At 41.3% G+C, this 24,811-nt stretch overlaps 1 protein-coding gene and 1 long non-coding RNA gene across 4 annotated transcripts; one reads left to right on the top strand and one right to left on the bottom strand.

The window, feature by feature from the left end:
• Positions 1-2,547: 2,547 nt before the first annotated feature.
• On the bottom strand, positions 2,548-16,828 carry LAMP2 (lysosomal associated membrane protein 2). Of its 2 annotated transcripts, none has more exons than XM_074882295.1 (9): positions 16,533-16,828; positions 15,329-15,447; positions 14,590-14,803; positions 13,808-13,969; positions 12,794-13,011; positions 12,153-12,272; positions 11,802-11,880; positions 10,836-11,003; positions 2,548-3,249 (listed from the first exon to the last, which is right to left on the bottom strand). In XM_074882295.1, exons 1-9 carry the CDS (start codon positions 16,666-16,668, stop codon positions 3,107-3,109), a joined length of 1,359 nt encoding a protein of 452 aa, XP_074738396.1. In that variant the 5' UTR covers positions 16,669-16,828; the 3' UTR covers positions 2,548-3,106. The 2 variants fall into 2 exon arrangements, with proteins under 2 accessions (XP_074738396.1, XP_074738397.1); XM_074882296.1 differs by lacking the exon at positions 2,548-3,249 and adding an exon at positions 7,251-9,596 and having other exon boundaries at positions 16,533-16,736.
• A 5,053-nt stretch (positions 16,829-21,881) lies between these two features.
• LOC141949086 (uncharacterized) lies at positions 21,882-24,558 on the top strand. Of its 2 annotated transcripts, none has more exons than XR_012630661.1 (2): positions 21,882-22,190; positions 23,077-24,558. It is a non-coding gene; the product is annotated as an uncharacterized LOC141949086 (long non-coding RNA). The 2 variants fall into 2 exon arrangements; XR_012630662.1 differs by lacking the exon at positions 21,882-22,190 and adding an exon at positions 22,208-22,491.
• The last annotated feature ends 253 nt before the right edge of the window (positions 24,559-24,811 follow it).

Genomic DNA, 24,811 nt, shown 5'->3' with positions numbered 1-24,811 from the left:
CTCTATGGTACCATTCTTAAAACACTGGTGTAAGAGATGCAGTCTGGGACTTTGGCTCCCTGTGCTGGACAGTTAGGGACTGAATGTCAAAGCAGCATGTAACATGATCCTTGAATTTTGAGCACTTGATTAACCTTCTAGGGCCAAAGAGTTCAGAAGCCCAGTACAGTAAGACCCACCATACACTAAGTATCACAAACAACCATCGGGCAAAAACTACTTATTAAAAATGGTTAAAAACCTAAAGCAGAGGTAGTTTGGGAACTAATTCTGTTCAGATGTGGTTATTCATATGACACTGATAGAACTAGGGCAACCCGATCATTCTGCGTGCACAACTCATCTGAAAGGGCATGTTCTGATCAACAAAAACTGGCTTCTGCCAAAGATGCTGCTGCTGGGGTAGCGGCTCTTCCTTTGACATCAGAAATAAGTTAAACACACAAAAAGTTCTTTTAAATTTGTATTTCTGTAGGATTCTGAAAGGAAACCAAACCCCTTATGCTTCAGGTCATGAAATTAACAGCCCTCCAGCTAGCCACAGGACAAAACTTTGTATCTAATCTGTACCTGCCTAGTGGAAGGATTTATGAAGCAGCTGGTCCTTTAGCAGACACTGGACCCATGCTTTGATCAAATCAAAGACAGATCAACTAATTGGGATGTAGATATGTGAGCAGCTTAGAAGCCAAAGTTTCTGTTTCCCCACCAACATCCAGATCCAGTCACATTGGCAATCCTGTTGGAAAAGCTCTCAGAAATTGCATGAGTGTTTGTTTACACTAAAACAAAGCTTTATAAATACCATAGGTAACTTTATTTTCCAGACACATATTCTGCTTTCGGAATATTTGTACAGTCATTTCAAGATTTGGAGAATTGTATACACCACTCTTCATGCTACAACCACCTTAAAGTGCTGGCTCAAATTTTGACTTCTATTGAAGCCCAAAATAATACTTTATATGTATATATAAAATATATATATGTGCATTTAGGAAATTGCCATATTTTACTAAAATAACCTAGCAAAAGTGATGCAAAATACTTCGATCTGCAATCTGAGCATGAAACCATGGATGGAATCCATCTGCTGGCAGCAGAGAAGCAACACACTCTGACAAGCAGGTGTTACTTCAAAATTGCCATTCTCAAAATAATTCACCATTTACTACTGCGGCAGGGAAATCAAGTATTGCAAGAGCAAAAGTACAAGACAAAAGAGCAAGACAACCAAACCCAAAGCACACAGTCCAACTCAGCAGCATTAAATTACACTCCTTAAAAAAAAAAAAAAAAAAAAAAAAAAAAAGGACAACTTGGCTCAAGAGCCCATCTGCAGTACAAAATTCAGTTTTGTCAGATTCGGGCAAAGCTTATCTTTGGTCACAGTGAGAACAAGAATAATTGAACATACAGGTCTTTCTCAAACATCAAAACTCTTTTGAAATCTCCCTTCCCTGAATACATAGCTATTGTGAGTTAACTTAGTAACATCAGTGTTGACCAGCTCCTTTGTGCATGTGAATGACAGAAGGTGCTTTCCCTACGACACAGATACAGGCTCAATGCACAAAGAGGTTAAATATTAAAGCAGCTTGTTGTTGCAACACTTGTTGCAGAGGACAGAAGCTTGTGTGCTGTCAGTAGCTCACTGCAGACCTGGCAGCTCTTGAGCTGTCCCACAGTTGGAAATCAGGGTTCACCAACTGCAAGATGGACCAAAGAGGTTGAAAGAGCACGAGGCTTCTTTCATCCTATCAACATGAACCTGGTGGGAATGAAGGTGAACATAACCACAAACAACTACCTTCTATTTTGGTACGGTTTAGATATAAAACAGAATTGCAAAAGGTACAGCATTAATAACAAAGCAAGCATCTTCAAACAAATCAGATGCTCCTATTCCTTTGGAAGTCACTTTCTTCACTACATATATATATTAATTTCTCCTTTATGACCAGCATTCCTCATACTAGAAATTTTGTGCTCTTATACTATTCAACTATTATTTGAGAGAGAGCAATAATTAGGAGGTTAAAAGCAGATTAATCCTATCAAAACAGAATGGTTTTATATCTTCACTTGCATTCCTAGATCACAGCTTTTCAGCGATCCCCTGTTAACCCAGGAAAGCTGTCCAAAGGAACTGCAGGAATCTCTGAACAATCTGTCGTCTTAGTCAGTCTTTGAGAGCTCTCAAAATACTCTTGAACCTCACACTGACCAGTGCTGAAATGCTGTGTAGTTTCTTTTATGTTCACAGAATCAAAAGTGGAGACAAACTGCAGCCGGTGAGATTCCAGCCTCCCACCCTTGTTTCACAATTGAGCTCAGAACAAAAGGGAAAACACAGTCAAACAGAATAGCACAGGACACACTTCCTTTAGCAGACTGTTGGCTTTTCTAAGTAGTGAAAGTTCTCCAGGACTGAGCCTTATCTTCATGAATAAAGACATTAAAGGCATCATGCTAGTACAAAGCTATTTAACATACATTAGAAGTCAACTTCTCCATACTGATGTTAAACAAATTTACCAGAAGAATCAGACGTTCTTCTTATGATAGTTTATTAGTGAGATCAGGTACTACCTTTACATTCAGAAGGAATAGGAAATTCAGACTGATTCACAAGAACAAGCTGCTAATGAAAAAAGACAACAGCCATATGCCAAGTTCCCCATAGAAGTCTGTTAAGAGCTTGGTATTCATTTTCCCATAGCATTCACACCTTTAATAATGGTTTTTAGCTTTAGCATTATCTGAGATAAGCTGTATGCAACTAAAAATTTTCTTGTATAAAAGGATTAAACAACAGAAATCAAGTTTTAGAGAGGTCTTTACTCAAAATAATCACATTTCTCACACGGACACACATCTGGTTCTCAGAACACTTACTTTCTCCAAAATCATACAGTAGCTTCAAGTAATTCTGCAACTCATCTTCAGACTCAGGGCATGTTATTCTGTCATGAAGTGTGTTTTTTATTTTTTTAAATAAACAAACTATGAATTCATTTGGTCGTCTTCTTTTTAAGGGGACAGATCGGGAAGTCTGGGAAAAGGACTAGAGCAGGGAAGGTGGCAACTGAGAAGAATTAAGAGATTATACAGACTGATAGCCAGTACGACTTTTTCTTCTTCCAATGATATAAGATATAAAGACAAGAATGATAAGGAAGCCAAGTGCCATGCCCACTGCGATGGGAATAAGAAAGTTCAGGTCAGAATCAGCAAAGCATTCTTCGGCTGCAGAAAGAAGAAAAACAAAAAAAGCAAGGGAGAATAAATTAGTAAAGGAAATCAAGCATTAGAAACCAGAGAAAGCAAGGAGCAAACAGACTTTTTGAGAACTTAAACTGTTATAGATACAATAATGCATCTAAAGTAAAATCAGTATGGAGTAAAGAAGTGATAGAAAGATTGATTTCTTTAAACATATATAATACACACATAATTTGTATTGGTAACATCTTCCCATCTGATGTTTAATTTCATTCCTCTAGCAACCAGATGACTCAGATTAGAAATGCGAGGACAAAACAGCAGTCTGAGCACACATTAGCTGATCACACCTCAGAGTTAACAGCAATATAGCAACAAAAAAAGACAGACTGGTATAGACTGGTGTATTACTCCTTGTCTGAGTGACTTGCCAAACCCTCAAGTCACCAGCACTTCTCTAGGTTCCAGACATGAAGAGAAGTAACAGACAGCAAACCACGTAACAAAGCAGAAACTACGAGAGACAACCAAGACACATATGCTGAAAGCACTGAATGGAAAACACTGAAAAACTCTTTGGGTTGGTAACTTTATTTATTTTCAATCCAAATACAAAAAAAGGGTTATCAGTTTCAGCTGAGAACTATACAGCCTTTAACTGAAATCAACATAGGAGAAAAACAAAAGAGACAGCTGTAATGCTACAGTGGTTTTTAATATACAGGCTGTAAAATATGTGGAGAACTCCTTGCTGATACAAACACTCATGCAAGGATTAGCAAACACTGGGAACTGATTTCAAACTCAGGGATACACCCTAGACACAGAGGCAGGGCTTGGCATTTTTCCCCCCCATTTGTAAAGAGAGCCAAGCTCCACCTGTGTGGTGTCAACATGAGAGGTTTAGTGAGATATGATACAGTGTCTGTGCACTGCTCCAACACTGTAAGGGTGCTTGACTTACATGTTTTTAATAAGGCAGAGCTCCTTATAAAACTTCTTTGCTTGACCTTATATTAGAGCAGAGTAAGTGTCACGCATACATTCAATGCTTTATCAAAAGTTAGCTACTGTTTTAAGCGAATATTTAAACCATTTGAGCCTCTAACTGAATCAGCCTTGGTTATGGGAAATTTACTTTTTTGATTTAGTTCACTATAGTCCACACAAAAGGCTATACAGAGCCTTTGGCTAAGAGGAAAGAAAACAACACATGGAGGTTCAGCACCTGAAAACACTAAACTCAGGCAAGCTGAGGGCACCCACTGCCAAGTAGAGCAACACTTGAAAGGGAAAAAAGAGGAAAGGAAATATGTACCTTATGCACTGAGCTATGTCAAAATATTCTGACTACTGAGAAAGTATTTAAGCATCTTAAAAAGATAACTGCATTTGCTTAGTCATCTTTGTTCACTGAAGATCAGCGTATACAATTTAACTACTACATGCTGGATAATGGGTCATTAACACTAAACATGAATGAATTTGCTAAGGCAGAGGTGCCCAGCATGCAGTGACAGAAATTCCCTTCCTCTCTTCCTTAAAGGGGGTCACTGCAATACACACCGCGCTATGGCACTGGTACAAGGATTCCCAGGATAAAAAGGGTTTAGTTTCATACCAGAAACATTCCATCCTTTACCTCTCTCCAGTTTGCCACTGTTGTTGGCACACATCTATCCACATATTGTCTCTGTACAATGGTTAGAAGCTTCAGAGAACTGTCTTCAAATGCAGAACCTGGTAACTGTACAGCACAAGCAGACTCCATATTCCGCCCAGGAGGAATAGCTTTTTTGGCATATTTGGCTGAATGTGTCTCCATTCAAAATAATGAGAAATTTTGACTCCCAACATTTTTAGCCCCAGTATAAAAGCTATCTTCCCTTTTAATTTCAATCATGAGATGCAACCCATGTTTCTTAAAAACAAACCTGTTTTTATTGGTATATGCTATGCAATAGAGAATGCTGTGGCAAATTAAAAAAAATAATAAAGGCATTCATTGTCTGGAAAAGCTTCTTTTGAGGACTACTGGCATGGCATCATTAAGCTAAAAGATCAGAAATCTTGGTATCTTTGAGCACAATTTTAGTATTTAGTAAACTGTATAGAAGACACAGACAATACTAATCAAAACAAACCGCAGTCTATGGTATATTATACCCATTAATATTCAACATCCACAAGAACACACAAGTTAAATGCTGTTTCCACAGACCAGAACAAAACTGTTTTGATTCACATAATGCCACTGCATGCCTGTAATATTCTGAAATTAGAAGGGTAGTATTTTGGAAGAACTGAAATGAATTCATCAGTTGATTATGAACTAGAACATGCTCTAAGTTGTTAGGTTCAAACATAAACCACAACAATATGTGCTGTATCACTTCTTAACCAGGTTTGTTTTTAACAAACCATTTGCCTGACTTGGCAAGCAAACCATCTTTTGAGTTCAGATTTTTATTTATTTATTTTTTTTTTAAAATAAAGTTAAACTTTCTCATTTTAAAACTATTCGTATCCAGCATTATAGCATTTCTTGTAACCAACAAAGCCAACCTGTACTAGGACAACTAATCCCCCCAAACCTGCTCCTACTGCTACAAGTGCCATGAAGTTGTCTACCTCCGGGCTGTGGTCTTGAGCTAAATAGAAAAAGGGCAAGTTTGAAAATAAATGCATTTAAATAGAAGTATTTAATACTATGTTCTTCCTCCAATTATTTAAAACAGTTATGCCTTTCGCCAACAGGACATCAGACAGTCCCCCACAAAACCCTGACCTCCTTCCCCTCCCCAAAATATAATAGCAATAATTCCCCTTCTCAAACATCACAACAGTCATAATTCCATTATATACTTTCTTGGAAAGCATGTATCTGCATTTTACTGTAGATTTATCATTACTGTACACCACAAAATCCAGCCTTCCAGTGTCTAGCTACTCACTGCAAGTCTCCAACAATACTGGAGATAGAATTACAGTAAAAACAGTAATGCTTTGACAAAAAAAAAAAGTCTTTACACTTACTACAGGATATCAGTAACTCCTGCTTGTTCCAAGTTTCATCAGACTCTTGCAGACTGACTTGTACTCACAATTTGACAGGAATTTGATGCCTGCAGTCCCACTGGAGTTTAAATTCATTTTGACTGATTTACATCATTAGGAACCCCGCTGCTAAGTTCTTTAACAAGAGCCTATTAAAATATTTGCATTTTTCTTCACACTAAAAAAGCTTCAGCTGACACTTCAGGAAGGTGTTAACATTATTCTGACTTTGTGTAGCAGATAAAAAGGTAGCTTTAACATAACTATTGTATAAGCAGTGCAGGCTAGAATCAAGAAGAAAGGGTACAAGAGTAGCCCACACTTTTTCCTCTTGTCATATGACCATAGAGTTCACAAGATAGGCCAGAAAGAGGTATGGTGAAGGGAAGACTATCATCTCTCTTGATGCAGGAAAAAAAGTATATAGCAGTACCATTACCAGAAGAGCTGGCAGCACAGCCACGATCAACACAGCTTTTACCATAGAGGATGACGCTACTAACCAATCCCCAGAAGGCTCCCTAACGCTTCCCACGTTCGCTGAATGTAGAGACCGATTTCATTGTCCAGGATGACTGCAAGAAACTGAACTGTTCACAGCTGTACACCAATGTAAGATGGCCAGCAAAATCAAATCACAAGAACAACTCGTCAGGATGGAGCTACAATTGACAAAAAAGTTTACAAGCAAATTCCTAATGATGAACCAGATGTACAGTGTCTCAATTAGTTCCCAAGCTGTCTTCTGCTAGTGGGTTGCACCCAAACACACTTCAGAACGTGCTGCAAAACAAAGCATTAAGACACAGACAACAGAGACTCTTTGAGGAGCCCCTTCCTTCACCAGCTAGATACCAGAATCTCAGATATGGACTGACTGAAGTTGACCTTACTATTTTAGTTTATTTTCTTTAAAAAAAGACAGTACAAGATGTCTGTTTTCAAATCGGTTAAAAAATGTGAACAAGTTTCCTTAAGAAATAGAACAATCTTTATTATTTAGAGCACATGTTGAACAGGTTGACATTTCCCTACTGAGCAATACATACAGGAAAACTAGTGGTTTTATAACAACAGGCAGTCAGGTGAAACTTAGATGTTTTTTGAACCAGTTATCTGCACATCAGTCTAGGAGTACTTTAGTCTGAGACAATATACTTGCAAATTAATATTAAGTTACAGGTTTTTGCAAAGATACTTCTAGTATTGTTGAATTTTGGGAGAAGTTTGCACTAATCTTCTGTATTGTCACTTGGAAACCGTGCACAGTTCTAAAGTTTGCATGGTCAGATGAATACAGTGTGGTAACTACTCCTTAACAGAAATGCGCGTGTAACTGGTGCCACTGAACATCAGTCACAAAAATGCTAAAAATCTGTATGAACTTCTGCCTTTGAGAATATAATAATAAGAAAGTCATTAGATCCACTTTTTTTTTATTAAAATGTTAAGTCTTGAAGCCTGTTTCAGGATTAAACTTAATAGTAGTTCCCCACTTTCATTAAAATGAATTTCAGTAACTGATGCAAAATTCAAGCTGTAGGCTACCAGCTACAGTAAGCACTATCCACCCATACTGGCTTCCTTGGCTAGTGTCAGGAGTAAACTGTTTTTAACCACCCTCCCCCCCCCAAAAAAAAATTACTGAAAGAAGTGTATTTCATGATTTGTATACAAACATGCCACAGACATCTCTATAACCCTAGAAAATACTAATAAAACACTAAACCAGCTTTGATGCAGGCTAAACTCATTCTAAAGGGGGAGACAAAGTTATGTTCATTAAATAACTAGTTTAGGCAGCTCATGTTATGATATATGCAAAAAAGCCACACTTACCTAAAAGTCTAGAAGACTTTTTTTTCCATGCAGTAAGAACTACGTATTACAGCACAAGGAGGCCAGAGGAAAGTTGTGCAGCAAGGGTTAGTCTCTACAGAGCTGCAGTTTAAGAACAGTCCAGTTGCACTGCATTTTTTTAAGCTAGTTATCCTTTCCATACAGCAAGGAAAAACAGGTGTTGTGGGTCCATCTCAGACTTGTTTGGCTTTTGCATTCTTAACATTAATAAATGCTACACAGCAATCAAACACAAAGTACATTAAACATTCAGAATGCCAATGGCGGGCAGTTATAATGTGAATTTTGACTGGCAGAGAACCATTCAAGATGAAGATTTAAAGACAGCTCAAGCTGCAACAACAGATACTGGCTCATTAAATGAAAGCATCTTTAAACAATGGTCATTCAAAGCAACAAGACAGACCAGTTCTGTGCAGAGTATGATATAAAGTTAAGTGCACTTTAAAGTTCTGGAATATTTAGAAAGGTTATTCCCTTTAAACTGATGCCAGCAAAAAAGCTTGCATTAATTTAGCAGAACTCTGCCTCAGTTGAGTATTTTAGACGATTGCCAAGGTATAATAAGTGATGAAGAATTCAGTGCCTAACAGTAATTTTTTTTTTTTTTAAAAGCATTTGGAAACAGCACTGAAGTCTTCCTATATATCCACCATTTGGCAAGTATAGGCTACTCTTTTGTACAGTCAGGGTATAGGAATGATTCCTGAAACTACACCAAGGCAGGAGTTAACTACTCAAATTCTGTCAAAGCTAAGTAAGTTACTGCTGCCACTTCAAAAGATCACTTAATCACCAGCCTGAAGTTCAACTCTATGAAAAACAAAGTTGTTACTGGGCATCGAACAATCCTTGTTAAATACTACACAAGTCATAGTGACTAATGCTGCCAGCTTAACCCACAATTATGACAACTAAGGAACGCAGAGGAGAGAAGCAAGTACAAATTCTATGCTATTCTGGGAGTTGCCCAATGCACATCAGTTTAGAATGTGTTCTTGTTTCAGGCTACAACTTGTAAAAAGCAGAAATAAATCCTAAACACTTTATGGTTTTCACAAGATAAAATCCTTAGCCTAGCAATTCATCCAATATGTGACATCTTCAAATCAGTAATGAAACCCACGTCGTCGTCTTTGAGCAGGAAAACTAAAAACGTAGTTCTGCTTCATCTGAGATAAACATTCTCTCTTTGTTTCTCAACTCCAGTTAGCTGTGGCTAGTAATTACTCTTAAGTTTTGTGTCTTTTCTGGACTTCAGAACTTGCACTTGCTTTGTTTAGAGTGAAATCAGAACAGGAATCACATTTAGATTCACAAAGTTTGATATCCGGCATAGCTTTTTCTTCTGCCAATTATGTAAGCAAGCACTATAATGGCAATCAAGCCAGCAAGTGCAGCACCAACTACAATTGGGATTAGAATGCTGTCATCGTCCAGTGAACACTCCTCGGCTGTAGACGAGAAAAAGGTTGCAACAAGGAATAAATAAAGACAGAATACTTGCCAAGTGTGGTATAAAAGTCTGTTTTCCCTAATCTGAAGGTGTTAAAAAAAATAATCAAGTATTATTACATCTTTAAACTAAGACAGAAAGAACGGCAGAGGTTTCATGGGTACATCTAGCATATATTAAGCATCACAATCACATGAAACATCTGATAAAACTACAGTAAGCTAACGGTGTACAAGTCTTCATGTGCATAGGATCTGTACTTAGACAAGGGAGTAGCCATTCTTCTACTTCTAAGACAGAACCAGGCTTATCTATTTCATGCTTAAGGCAAGTCTGGTGCTTTTACTCATTAAGTGACATAGATTTGGTATCAAGAAACTACCCAGAATGGAGACATGTTACAGAGAAATGCAGTAACTGTAATTAAGGGAAGGAAGATAGTTGCAACTTGAACTACAGAGTGAAATGGCACTCTAACTCTTTAGAACATATTATGACAAATACCATTTACCCTCCATACATCTGGGGAGTTAACTTACCTCTGCCTAAAAAAAAAGAAGTTCAAAAATCTGTACCAATCTATTTGTCTACAGACTAGTCTAGTATGACTGTGCTGCAAGAATTATCATTAAGTACAAAGACCAGGTCACAATAAAGATTAAGAAAGAGGTCATTTAAGCCACTCCAGTTTTTCCCAAACAAGACCAGAATAATGCATCAAACAAACATTTTGGAATCTTTCTTTAGTTCTGGATATCCAAGACTGCTTCTGAAAGAAGCTCCATCAGTTAATTTTTTCCCCTAACACGTTCTAAGTTCCTTAAAAAGACAGGTAAAAAGAAACAAAACACCTAACGGTATTACCAAAGTCCACTTCTGCTAAACTTTTGTCCCATTCTCTTATTTATGCTACAAAAAGCTGTATGTCGAGATGATGCTAGATAACTTCTAACCTATTCTGCAAGACAATGCCTAAGTCGCTCTTCAGTGTCTCTAGCTCCTTCAAGTTTTATGAAGGAGAACCAACATATGTAGCAGGCATTTTTTAAGTGAGAACAAAGCTTTCCTTGAACTGGAATGGGAATCTCAGAGCTTCTCTTCATTCCACGTGTAAAAAAAAATTACAACAAAAAAAAGAAACAATGGAACAAAAACTTCAAAAATAAAGTGCTTGTGCCCAATGTTGGTACTTTTTAGCAAGTAAAATATTGCAAGAATTAACAAAAAAACCTCTTACCTGTAGAGAACTTATTTGCCTTCACAAGGAATGGCTGAATCCATAGATTAAAAGTATGTAATTGAAGATTTTCATTAATCTCAAGAGTTTGTTCTTTTCGGCACATATAAGAACTACCAAGGAAAGCATCCCACTTGCTGAAATTGTTGTTATCTGCATTTGAAATGACTAAACAGAGGGGGAAAAAAAAAAAAGGAAATTTGCATGGCTACTTTAAATGTAAGAGAGTTGCTAATACAATCATAAGACTAAGGAGCTGAATCTAGAGGGGCCAACTTTTCAACTCTGAAGAACAAGTAGTCTGAAGTGTGGTTGATCCGCTTAACCAAAAGAAGTCAGGCACTGTAGTTATTACAGTACTTAGCAGTAACCTGTCCTCCATATAGACACGGTGTTAGGATTTCCTTGTACCTCCATTCATCCCAACATTGCAGACTGGCGAGCATTTTACCTTTAGTGCCCTTTTAACTGCAGTACCTGTGACAAGCAACTTTCAAAAAACACCATACTTCTGATTTGGAAAAAGGTATGCTTTAATTTTTGAAGGACTGGCCTCTTCCCCGTGAGACTTAAGTAGAAGTGGTTGGAAGATACAGCAGCATCTTCAACCAAAGACAACATCTGGTTCAGTTAAAACAAAAAAGCTTTAGAGTTGGTACACCTGTATGTCACACCTCAAAAAATTATGTTGCTGAAAACAATTAAAGCAGCCCTCTTCATTTATATATGTTTATCACAAAGTAAGAGACCCCATTAGCAGAAGTTTCAGGAAAAGAGAATGATCCCACACTGCTGTTTAAAGTAACTCTTACAGCCATTTCTGCTTATTACTTTATTTCCTACTTTTAAGTTGGTAGGAACAAACAGTAAGCATGAACAGCACTGAAAAGAAAAAAGTCAGAAGTATTTGATAACAGACATTGAAGAAAAGCTGACACTTGCTTTAAGGCAGATACTGTTTCTTACCAGAGCCATTCAGACGGTTGAGCAGTGTAACATTCACCTCTTTCAGATAAAATTTTTGTATACTTGCGCTTGCATTTTTCTGTTTAAGAAGAAAGAACCAACTGTCAGTGTTTAATTCTGCATTTTTAACTTTAAGAACACATGCTTTACAAAGGCTAACACATTTACCATGGTCTTACATTTTCTACAATTAATCCAACTGTCCATTTGTGAGGCAGTCAGCTAGCCAGTTCCACTTCCTATATGGGAACAGCCTGCCACCAGCAAGTGATAGAAGGATTTTACTATGAGTGATCATCATGCAATGCTGCTTAAGTGGAAACTTACTTTAAAATAAAAGAAGTTACTTACAACAACAAATGTGAAACTAATCAGTGTGCTATTTCCATCATTCAGTTTCAGAGTAGCTGTTGTGTTACCACATGCACCATCTGCACTAGTTGTCTTTGGATTGACGTTGATCAGAAGAGGCTGAAATGCAGACATACCATGTCAGAGACATTCGGCTGCCATTACCAATCCACTGTTTGTCACTAGCAGTCTTAGGCTTGAAGAGCTTGTCATGAAGATGACAGCAGGAAGACTGAGCCTGGCTACTATCAAACCAAGGCTACTTGAGTTCAGTTTACATGCTGGCAACAGTGAAGCAAACACATTGCCCAGTGAAGTCTTACTTCGTCGATCTAACACAACTGGTTAGCTTTGGCTCCCTCTGGGGGGAAAGACAGGATCTGCAGGGACCAAGAGCCTTAAAAGCCAAGAAAGTTCCAGGCTTTTAATATTAGAGGTACTCCCAGTAATGAGTTATGTTGAATCCATGTAAGGTTTTGAAGCTAGATATTATGCCACAAAACTATTCTGATGTCAGAGAGCTGCTATGTACAATACTTAGAAGCAGTTCTGGACACCCAGCAGCATACAAAGGAAATACCCTGCACTCATTTCATACCAAATTACAGCAACCTTTCTACTCTTCTAAAATAGAAAAGCACCTTGTCTTGGGAAACATTCAGCTGTAGCCCCACAGTAGCCAGAAGACAAGTTTTATTTCCACTTTTCAGAGAATAGTTTCCAGTGTCTGGATTCTCCACAGGTTTGGGAGCAGTGGTTGGAGCAGGTGATAAAGTGGTGGTAGATGCAGTAGTCACATTGGCGATAGTAGGTGGAACAGTAGGTGCAGAAGTAGGTGTATCAGCACGACATCTAGACTCTGAAAAGAAGTTTTAACCACCATTTCAGTGCTGGAAGTTTTACTAAAGTCTTATGACTCAGAGGTCAGTTCAATACAGACACCACTCCCTCTGTTGAATTCTAGGTTTATTGGGAGTCTGCTAATCACCAAGACAGAATTCTCAAACTCAGCACTATGGCACAGTATTCCAAACACAATTTACAGCTACGATTTATTCTCAGAAATTCTGTAATGCCCACAGTTTTAAATCCACATAACATATGCACTACTACTTACTTCCGACACACGGAGGCGAAACACATGGACAAAGATAGCTAAGTGGTTATAAGAAGTGTGATATGTATCTGCTGCAGACAAAGTAAGCAACCCTATTAAGCTGTGCATAGCAGGATGATGCGATCATCTCCTGAGTAGCTGAGCTATGAGATGAGACAACAGACTCTGGACTATTTACATGAAACAGCAGAGGCTACCACTGAAAGTGGAAAGCAGTCAGTTAAAAATCTTGAAGCTCAAATGATCCAGTCAGCAACAGTAATTCTGAAGTGCTTACTCTTAATACCCCAATTACTGGAATACCCGCTTTATTAGACTACCACCTTGGCATGAGAACAATCTACTTCACTATATACACTACTAAATCTATTCTACTAATCTATTTGTCCAGGAACAAGGAAAGATGTACTAGAGGATATTTACATGGATATTATTCAACACAGCACATCTTAGAACTGGTGAACTTTTTACTATGGGACTTTGCTCCCTGCACTATGGTGCAATACAAAAAAGGTCATTCACAAACTGAAATGCTCACCTTTTTTACCGATTGTGCCATTCTCAACAAAAGCCTGCACAGTAACGTTCCAGAAAATCTGTGTTACATTTTCTGCTTCAAAAGAGTCAGTATTATGACACACGAAGACGTTATTCAGTTGAACTGGACGCATAGTATCCTTTACAACAATAGTAATTGGTCCTACAAATAAGCAGAAATATTTTAATGCCTTACGAACTACAAAAACATTTATAGGTAGTGTTATGTTTTATGTCATAAGACAAAGAATAAGAAATAATTAATTAACAATCCTAACCTCTCTTGAATGTTTTACCTATATATCCTGACCTGAAGTGCTAAGTAATGCAGAGAAGTAACCAAGGCTCCAGAACCAGACAAGCCATTAGAAAGATGAACCCTTTCACTTAAGTTTTTATTTTATGAAAAAAAATCCTATTATTAGTAGGTATTAACACAAGGAAAGCCTAACACTGTATTGCTTTGCTAGGTGGAAGGTCAAGTAGTGCACAGTAAAACCGAATCTTGCAGATGCCTGTTATCTACTATCAGCGCCGAGGCTGTTCAAACAGCCCCTTCCATTCCACTTAAGGGAATGAGGCATTCAGTGAAGCTAACTAGTCTGTGTTCTTATCCAGTGGGCTGGTACGATGAACAACAGTTAGGCAGTATATGACGACACTGAAGTCATTACATACATTATTAGTCCTTCTAACTTTGAAAAAGCCAACCAGTCAGGTACATGAGATCTGACACTTGTGGCTGAGATTGTTTTGTAAGCAGGATTCTGCACCAAACATTACCTTTTCTTTTCGCATCAGGAAATACAGCAGCATCGTTGGTGTTGTAGGTAAACGTGATGAAGTCCCCCTGGTAAGTTTCATTGTTTTTTGTAAAGTTAATGCTCCAAGAGTGACCTTCTCCAAACTGTACTGCCAGAAGTGCAGCTTGTGTGTCATTGCCACAGACGCTTCCATTGTGTGTCACGCTGGATGACAAATTCAAGGCTGCGTTTTTCTAGAAGAAAAGGGTAATTTTAAATATTTTCACAGATAGTTCTTCCCCATGACAACACTGTAAACCTGCTGGAGTTAGATGGAACCATACACAAGATGAGCGAGATTATTTTAGGTTATTCTACAAAATTATGAGAAAGGCTCCCTGACATCTGACTTGGAAAGGAGCCATATCAGATTCAAGTACAGAAGTACAAATCCAACTTGTCTGTAAATCTGGACCATGCTGAGCTGCAATTTACAGTTACTATTTGGGATAAAACCATTACTACACTGATACTAGTCAAACTTTGTGGTTTTTGTGTATGCCATTTAAGTAAGTGCAATGGGGCACTTTTAGTTATTTCTATGATTAATTGAGAACATATGCTTTGTTTTAAAATTAATATTTAGGAATACTCTTAACAACTGACATAGTTTAAACAGAAGAAGTAAAAAGCCAAACACCCTAGGTAAAAAAAGTATACTTAAAAACTTTTACCCAGGACAAAATAATTCCCAATAACAATTACCTCAAAATACTTACATAATCACTATTGTTTGTTTCATATTTTATCAAGAATCTCATCATCCATTTTGCATACAAGCACGTAGCATTAGAGGCATCCTTTACATCTACCTCCACTGCATAGGACTGGAAAAAACCTGTAAGATATGATTATTTGCTGTTAAGGCATTGCTTTTACTTCATTATCTAGAACCACTTAAGAGGACAGCTCATTACAAAGTAGTAAACTTCAGGACTGGATTCAGTATGTCAGACACTGAAAGAGTAGCCAGACCTCTAAAAATTATTAAAACTAGGAAGCATACCATGAAGTTACCAAAGCTAGATAAAAATTGGGAGAACATTTTATAGTCTATTTACCTGACAAAGAATCTAAATGAACATTAGCTTTCTGGTGACAAACTGAGCGAACTGAAGTGCACAAGCACAGCACGTAACCAATGTACTGCTTGTAGACCAGGGTCTTCCTACCACCCTATCTGCTTCATCAGTGGCATGACTCAAGTTGACCTCTAAGAGATGAGATCGGGGTGCCTTCACTGTTGCCACAATTTCTGGCTCAAGAGACACAGATGTTCTCTTTACGTTTTTAGGTAACTTTTTTACAGTTGCTGGATTTTTAACCCAGCGGATCTCAGCAGAGGCATTTCCCCACTGTCAGTTTTGATGTGCGTTGTTGTGGGCGTCGACCCCCAGAGCTCCGAGCTGGCCGCCGGAGGGGAGGGCTCACAAGATCCACACGCCCAGGCAACCACCCGCCTGGGGAGGGCTGCTCGGGTGGGCCAGCGCTGCCCCGGCCGACAGGCCCTCAGGTCAGACACACGCGTCAGCCGCCCGGCCTACGCCCCGGCCCGGCTCCCCGCCGCCACGCGCAACCATCCCGGCGGCGGCACCAGCAACAGGGTCCCGCTAAGCCGGCGCGACAGGCCTCGCCCCCCCCATCCCGCTCCCCTTCCGCGGGTGACAGCGCGGCGGGAGGCAGCGCGGAGCCGCCCGGGGGAGCGGCCGCCGGGCGGAGGCGGCCTCGGGCCTGTGAGGGCCCCGCCGCCCGCCGCGACCCCGCCGCCGCGTCACGTGCGCGGCGGGGGGGGAAGGGGGGGGCGGAGCGGCACGCGCCCGCGGGGACACCTGCCCCCCCCCCCCCCCCCCGCCCGCTCCGCCACCGGCCGCCCGCAGGCCCACAGCCCGCCCGCGGGCCCGGGACAGCCGCCGCCCCGCTCACCGGAGGTGCCAAGCAGCAGGAGGAAGAGGAGGCACGAGGCGGAACAGCGCGGCCCCATGCTCCCGGCGACAGGGACACCGAGAAGCAACGAGGGGCGAGCAGCAGCGGCGAGCGGGCGCGATAAAAACCTCGCCATCGGTCATGTGAGGGGAGGGGCGGTGCCGCCCGCGCGCCGCCAATCGCCGCGCCGGGTCTCGATTCGATGGCTCGCGGACAGATCGCTCGCCCCGCACCGCCTCGGGCGGGCGCGTCGGTGCGGGGCCGACCCCGGCCCTGGCATCAGCACCGTGCCCCAGCCCCAGCTCCTGCCCCTGCCCCTGCCCCTGCCCCAGCCCCAGCCCCTGCCCGGTGCGGCCGCTGCGGGCCTCTGGGGGAGCGCGTTACCCGCGGCTGGCCTTGGCCTTGGGCAGCCTTGGCTGTCTCTACTGCGGCCACTGCGGGTTGAGGAGCAAAAGCTGAGAGGAAATACGCGTTCAAAGAAGTTTAATATAAAGGCTTTCACCGCAAAAAAAAAAAAAAAAAAAAAAGTTTTCCATGTTTACAATAAATAAAAAGGTCAAGAAGTGGGCTAAATTGCCCCAAGTATTTAAGCCCGCGGTGCAGGAGCAGCTGAGCACGGCCGTGGGGTGCCAGGGGGGCCGGGCAGGCCGCCCCGGGGCAGCGGCCCTGCCTGAGGGCCGGGGCGGCCGTCGGTGGTCCGCCGGTGTCCCCCCTGGTGTCCCCCCTGGTGTCCCCCTCGGTGTCCCCCCCCGGCTGGCACGGCTGCCGGCATCGTCCATCCTCCCACGTCACCCGGGGCAGACCCGAGCTGGTGTCAGGCGCTCCGGGGGACTGTGCCTGCCCCGTGACTGGGCAGAAGCCCTTCCAGCCATGGCCTCTGCAAAGCGGGAGGGGGTTGGCACCAGCACCGAGAATTGGGACGCTTTGCTGCGTTTTCAGTGATGCTGAAATGTAAACCATGGGGCAGAAAGAAGGTGGGAGAAAGCAGCTGCCTGGTGCAAATGAGGGAGAAAAGAGCCAGCGGGGTGGAGGGGGATAGAAGACAGCGGTGGACAGGAAAGCTGGTGGATTTGAGACTGGAAGGAGGTATAAAATGGGATGGACGTTGGATTGCAGCCTGGAGATATTGATTGGGGTGGGGGAAGAAAGGCTGGCTTGGCAGAGAAAGGGGAGACAGCAAGGAAAATGGCAGGCAGATGCTCAGCTGCCTGAGGAGGCAGGAACTCTCGACTCAGCGAGGAAGGGCTTTCCTGGAATAACATATTCCTGTTTCTAATGCTGTGGGAGAACTGCAAATAGTGTTTTGAATCATCAGGCAATAAGAGACATGCCCAGTCATGGGGGAAGAAAATGAAAGCTCTTGAAGATGACAATAAAACACATTGACCTAATACAGTGAGACAGTGGGAGTGTAGATGGTGTTGACAGGAAAGGAGGAAGTCTTGAGGAAGTTGAAATAATGCAATTTGTGATTAGATGTCAGTTAAATACTCTCAGTTGTATACTTGCAATACCATACTGTTCCAAAGAGTATCACAAAACCAAACCTGACAAGTCAGGACCACCACTGCAACCAGCGTATCGTACTAATGGGGGTTCCACACACAAATGCTTGCGTGGTCAGACACGTTCACTGCTTCTCTGCATTTCTTTTTGTGCTTAATAACTGCACCTAGAACCGACTTATCATGCATATTACATACCTAGACATGCATCTGTCTAAGCATCGTTGCATGTTGACGTGGTTTAACCCCAGCCAGCAACTAAGCACCACGCAGCCATATGCTCACTCCTCTCCCCTCCCAGTGGGATGGGGAGGAGAATCAAAAAAAAAGGAAAACTCATGGGTTGAGTTAAGACCGGTTTAATAACTACAAATAAAATAAAAAATAATATAATAACAATAATATAATAATAATAATAATGAAAAAGAATATAGTAAAAAAGAGAGAAATAAAACCCAAGCAAAGACGAGCAATGCCCAGTGCAATTGCTCACCACCCGCTGACCGATGCCCGAGCAGCGATCTGCCCCCAGCCAACTCCCCCCTGTTTCTGTACTGAGCGTGATGGTCTATGGTATGAAATGTCCCTGTGGCTAGTTCAGGTCAGCTCTCCTGGCCATGCTCCCTCCCAGATTCTTGTGCACCTGCTCGCTGGCAGCGCGTGGGAAACTGAAAAATCCTTGACTTAGGCTAAGCCCTACTTAGCGACAACTAAACATCAGTGTGTTATCAACATTATTCTCACACTAAATCCAAAACACAGCACTGTACCAGCTGCTAGGAAGGAAATTAACTCTATCCCAGCTGAAACCAGGACACGTGTGAATACCAAAATTCATGTTATTTCAAAATACTTAGAGTAATTTTTTATTTAGCCTTTGGGCTTAATTTACTGAAAACTTATCTGAAGAAATAAACTTTATATTTAATAACTGAGCCAGCACTTGCTGCAGGCTGTGGGGGAACATCCAGTAACAGCAGCACAGATGAAACCACAAATTCTGAAAACAGCAAGTCTTTCGTCTTTCTCAGCTCCACCACAAAGAATGGGGCATTTCAGAGGCTGGGGAGAGCCCTGCTGCTGGGACTTTTTTACATTTCCTCAGGCTTCACTGTTTTATTGCAAAGTCCTGGTTTTAAAAAAATGATCTCTCAGGGAGTTAGGAGCAATTACATTAAGAGGATTTGACTATTAGGAGAGAGACATTGAATTAGGCTTTAATTAATTGGAGGAGGAAAAAAATTATTGGTATGTTCCAGGCAGTTTGTGTGGTGGAATGTCACCTTTTGTATCAGATGGAACATTTACTTCAGGACATGTAGCTTTATGTATAAACATTAGTATGTTCAAACACCCCCTTGTTCTGAGTGGAGAATCCTGAATATTTTGATCTCTCACTTCCACATAGGAAATAGACTGTAAAATGACTAGATGTTCTGCAGCCATAAGAGGAAGAGTGATTACCTTGTTTCCTGTATGCCAATTCAGTGAAGCCTGTAAATTAAATCAAATGGTAGCTATCATAACAAGCAAATCCGTTTCTGTTTAATAACACAGAATAAAAGTAGCAGCTGGTGTGGGATTAAGAGAACAGTATAGTTTATATAATTTAGCATAATGAAAAATACATTGTTTTGCACCAGAAATATCATCATTAGTATCAGAACACAGATTATTCTCTTTCTTTCTTTGCACCTGGTTGCTTTGCCCTCCCTGTATCTCCATTGCTGTCAGATAACTGCCTTCCGCGGGCACTTTGTGGTATTATATCATTTTACTGTAATCCTAGCAGGTGCACTTTTTATTCAGAGGTTTACTTCTTGCTTGCTGTATCAGTCAAGATAAATGAGAGGACAGTTCCTCCCTTGGAGCTATGGAAAAACAATGCATGGGCTTATCCTGCTTTCAGTTAAGCCAATGCCAAACTGGCTATAGGAGTAGCTTAATAGAAAGATGAATTTGTGTGTATTCAGAGTCTGTGAACTGGTGGTTTATTTTCATTATCACAGAATATCACAGGAGAGACTGATGTGCCTGTGGTGTGTGTACATCAAGGCTGACCCTAGTCACAGCGCAGGAAGCGACGAGGCAGCCACAAAGGCTGCCCAAAGGGTTTCAGCCCTTGTGTGGTGTCCTTGGGGAGACCAAAGGATCAAATCCCACCTGCAGGGAGTTGGTACAGGCACCTCGCATTCACACACGGGATGAAGTTTGCCCAGCAAAGCCCACATGCTCCAGCCATCTGAATGTGTTAAAAGGCTGTCAGAAACAATGTGCTCTTGCATTAGCACAGTGGCAGTCTCCTCTTGCCCAGCTGACAGAAGCTTGGTTTTGGCACTATTCTCTCTAAATAGAGAATTTTGGGGCAGTTCCCAAAGCCTATCTCCATTTTGTAGCTCTGGAGGAAGCAAAATGAAACTCTGTTTCTCTCTCATTTAAGAAATCCTCCAGCTTTCCTTAAAAAAAATAAATTACTGATTTGGGCCAGATGTCTGATTTCTCTTAAATTCCATGGAAAGCTATTATATTCACTACTTGTAGGATTCAACTTCTAACAAATATCCACTGCATCTTATTTATCATGAGTAATTTCTTTGTTGATTGTGGCAGTCTTAAAGAAAGGTAAGATTTATGTGATAGTTGGACTTCAGTAATGTAAGATCAAACTCATATGATCAGCTGTTTCCTTTAATGATAGAAGTGTGAATGATTGTTACCATGGTGCAGAGAAAATGCCTTACCCTTTTGCTTCCTAGAGAGAAATGATTTTGCATTTGGCATGATTTTGGGAGCCACTGGTGGATGGCAAGCTGATCCTGGTTTTCTAAGACATCCCTTATGTTTATTGCTGGATGTGAAAATTAGGGCTGTAATGTTTCTGTACAGCGTTACATTTTTACTGCATGTTATACTTAGTCTCATGTCAGTAGCTTTAAGAAGGTATTGACATGTACTGAGAACAAATATGTAAAACCTTATGATTTCTTTTTAAAGCTTTTGTTCATCAAGGAATATAAATTCATGCCTAATTTCAAATGCATAGGCTGTTCTGTGACTTTCATTCACATCATATTCTTGATGACCAGTGTATGCTTAATCCTTTGTGAATCCTTTGGCAGTTTCAGCTGGTTAGATATTATATCTGTAATCAAACTTTTCTTAACCCTGGGACTTGCAAAAATTGATGGATGTGTGTGGTCAGAAGCAAAGTGTCCAGTGTTTAATGAAGCACTGAGAAACTTAAAGTTTCTGATCTCTGGTGCAGAAGACACAGCTTGAGATAAAAAGAAGAAAGAGATCATACCTAGGACATGCAGTAATCACTACTTCATTCCAATGTATTTTTAGTCATTCTTTTAGATGTCTCTTCAAACAACAGGGCGTTTTCTGTATTTTTTCCAGGGATGAGATTACAGCAGAACCAATTATTTCTTTTCAGGAGGCAGAGGAATGATTTGGTACCATTTCACGTGGGAGGGATGGAAAGAGGAAGAGATTAATGCTGGCCAGGGAGGTTCACAGATTCACCTGGCAGATGGGGGTGAACCCTCTTGGGACTGTGCCAATAAGTGTGAGAGTTACAGTGATTCACCAGAGTTCTCCTTCTCATGCAGCCCCAGTTTGTAGCCTGGGGACCAAGGATTTGCTGTGATCCGGACACCATAATGAAGAGCATACGTTGCCCAGCACAGTGTGACATCTGCGGTGCTTCAGCTGCGATGCCAGCCTGCTCAGTGGTAGAAAAGGGATGACTCCCGATAGCTCTGCTGTGCTGGCTCTGAAAAAAACCGCTTATTCTCTAAAACGGCAAAAGCTGTGGTTCACTATTGCTCTGAGCAGATGGCAGTGTTTCTGAGCTGCTGGGTTTCTGGAGGAGGTGGTGGTAGGAAACCAAACCATTAAACGCTGCTGCAGGAAACTGCTGAGTCAAGACTGGGGCAATCACGTGAAATGCCAAAAAAAGAAACCGTGGTGGGGAGGTGAAGAGATCAGAGCGCAGGTTGCAGTAAACAGCTGCAAAACTTCCTGCGAAAGTCCTCTCAAATCCCGTGTTGTCACACAGCTGGAAAAACACTTTCCCAGCTTTGCAGGAAGAAGCGAAGGCACAGACGGTGGCATGTCGTCACAAGCCTGTTATACAAACATAACTCACGTACGTGCAACTTGATTTAATCATACGCTGGCTGCCTGGGGAGGTGAAAGTGGGGCAGGAGCTGGGCTGTGACATGGTGCTGGTACAGCAGCTGCTCCTCTGCTGTCCCATGCGGGCGTCCTCGATGCTGCGGGATAGAGGGTGAGGTGGTGCCAGTGGTGTTGGGGTACCCTGTTGTGCTCAGAAGCATTTCCAGCTGCTGCTGGATGTGACATGTACTAGAGCACTCGGCAGCCAGGTTAACATGTGGCAGCAGATGAGATTTATGCATTTTGTGAGTCACACCAAACTACTACTAGAGGTGAGAAAAACTTGTTTGACTGACAACTCAACATATTCTTTGGGCTTGTAACAGCAAAGTAGAAAAATGTCAATACTCTCAATTTTGTGTTTTTATCAACACACATTGCTAACTTGCTGGAGATACATCTGTCAGCTTCGAAGCAGAAATTATTTTGTGAAAATGGCTCTGCATACAAGGCACCTCCCACTTCCAACTCTTATGAAAGATGTGCTGACTGTAACTTTTATCTGAGAAATTTCATCAGGAAAGGAAGTTATATCTCAAGTACAATGTTGGAAGGGAGACTATTTTACAGTCATTTTCAGATCTGGATAGTTTAACTGCAGGATTTCAGTGCTATAGGATCCCTTGTGCCCTACAATAACATTACATGCCTTTTACAGAGAGCACATCAGGGCAAATGGTATATGTAATAATGATATATGTAATTAGTCTACAGTTTCCAGCTCTGACAGAGGTAGGAAACCAGGTCTGGGAAACTCTGAGCTAATGCCTGTTCAGTGCATTGTTCTGAACAACAAAACTTCTGGGGAATGATTTCTCTCGAGTTTGAGGTTGTATGTCTGCTTTGTGCTTTTGCAGCTAGGATTTGAAGCAGCTGCTGCTACCATAGGAATAAAAAGTTAGACACTGAAGGGATACACAGCCGGGGCCAGCTCTGCAAGCAGCAGAATCGCAGCCTTTTCATTGGTGGCAGAACCAGTTCTGGGGAGGAGTGAGCCTGACCTACTCCCTGGCCGCAGTCTACAAGCAAGCTTTACCTGCACCATGACAAGGTTCCAGCTCACCCCTGCAGAGGCTGTAGTTTGCCATCTTTGTTTCCATCTCATGCCCAAATGCTGTACCTCCTCCCTGGCACACACCTAGCAACACTGGGGCTGCAGTGTCTTGCCCAGCCTTTAGTGAAAACTAGTAGAGCAGCCTTGCTTGAGCCTCAGACAAGCACCACCTGAAAGGTTTTCTTGATACAGTTAAGGGACTGCTTTTGAAATAGGTTTTGACCATGGTAACAAGTTGTTCTCAGATATACTTCAGAGACTACACAGGCCTAAAACAGAACATGCATTGTGACAATGTCACATGAAGTTTGGTCTGGGAGGGGAAAAAAGCTACATATCAAAAGAACATCTTGCTAATAATCCAGCACTGATATTTCATGCTGTATTAAAACTACATACCACTCCAAATGGTAAAAAGAAATGCATTCCATATAATCTTAGATGCAATTTACTGTCATACTAGCCCCTCTGTATTTACAAAGTCATAGTGGCTAAGCTTTGCAAAGAAGCATTGCAACCCTTGAGCCCGGCAATGGCCTGGGCATTATCAGAGTCTGCTGCCCAACACCCTGTGTGCCTTAATTGCATAAAGCATCTAAATGTTGGATGTACTGGAAAGGCAGTTACTGCAACTTTCTTATTACTGAAAATATTATTAGATGGAGCAGAAACCTCTAGACTTAACACTTTTTTGAAACGACAAAATGTCATAGCAAAAGCAAGTGAGGATTACTTAGGCATTTTAAACACAGAAGTACCTAGTGACATCCCTGTTTTCCTCCAGCTCTGAAATACAGGTGTTTCAAGCTGTCAACTGATTGTCTTAAGGAGTATGCTAAAGAACCATCACCAATATTATAGAAGAAATGTGATTAACTGTATTCTGAATAGTCTCGTTGAGCATTAGTGGTTTAGCATTAGCAGCTAAAGTAGCTGAAGCCTTAGGCTGCAAGAGCTGACCAAGCACAAACTTTTGATAAAACTAATGCTGCTAACAAAGAACTTGCTGAATTCAGCAGATACAAGTGGAATGAAGAAGATAAGGACCAAGGATACAATTCCAAGAGAATGAAGTAACTTCAGAAGAAAGCCAGCCTAGACACAGTGAAAACCAGTAAGAAATCAAGAGACCACCGACCAGAATTAAGAGATTGGATTTGGGGATCGGGTGATGGGTGGTACAGGTGTAATTGAGAGGTGTGAACTGGGGTAGGGGTCCCTCTCTGGAAGCACCCAGCTCGAGCTGTAACCAAAGGGCCAATAAAAGACTAATTGGAAACCTTTACTTGGACTTGGCATTCTGGGGTCCTGGGGTCAGACACTGTTACGGTGGCCAGTGTGCATAAATCCATAAAAAATAAAAATTTAGCATTTGCTGGATGTGAACTACTTTTTCTAAGCTTAAGAGAAGGGGTTTATCTACACTGCTGCAATGTCTTACTGATTTTAGAAAATTAACTTTCAAAGTTACTTCTCTTCTTTTGTTTATATCCTAGTGCTCATTTCTCATAAGCAGCAGGAAGATAAATTGAAAGAGT

The sequence above is a fragment of the Strix uralensis genome, chromosome 13 (genome assembly GCF_047716275.1).
Source record: "Strix uralensis isolate ZFMK-TIS-50842 chromosome 13, bStrUra1, whole genome shotgun sequence".
Taxonomy (NCBI): Eukaryota; Metazoa; Chordata; class Aves; order Strigiformes; family Strigidae; genus Strix; species Strix uralensis.
The sequence above is the reverse complement of the archived record's forward strand: the minus strand, read 5'-3'. Positions and strand labels throughout refer to the sequence as shown.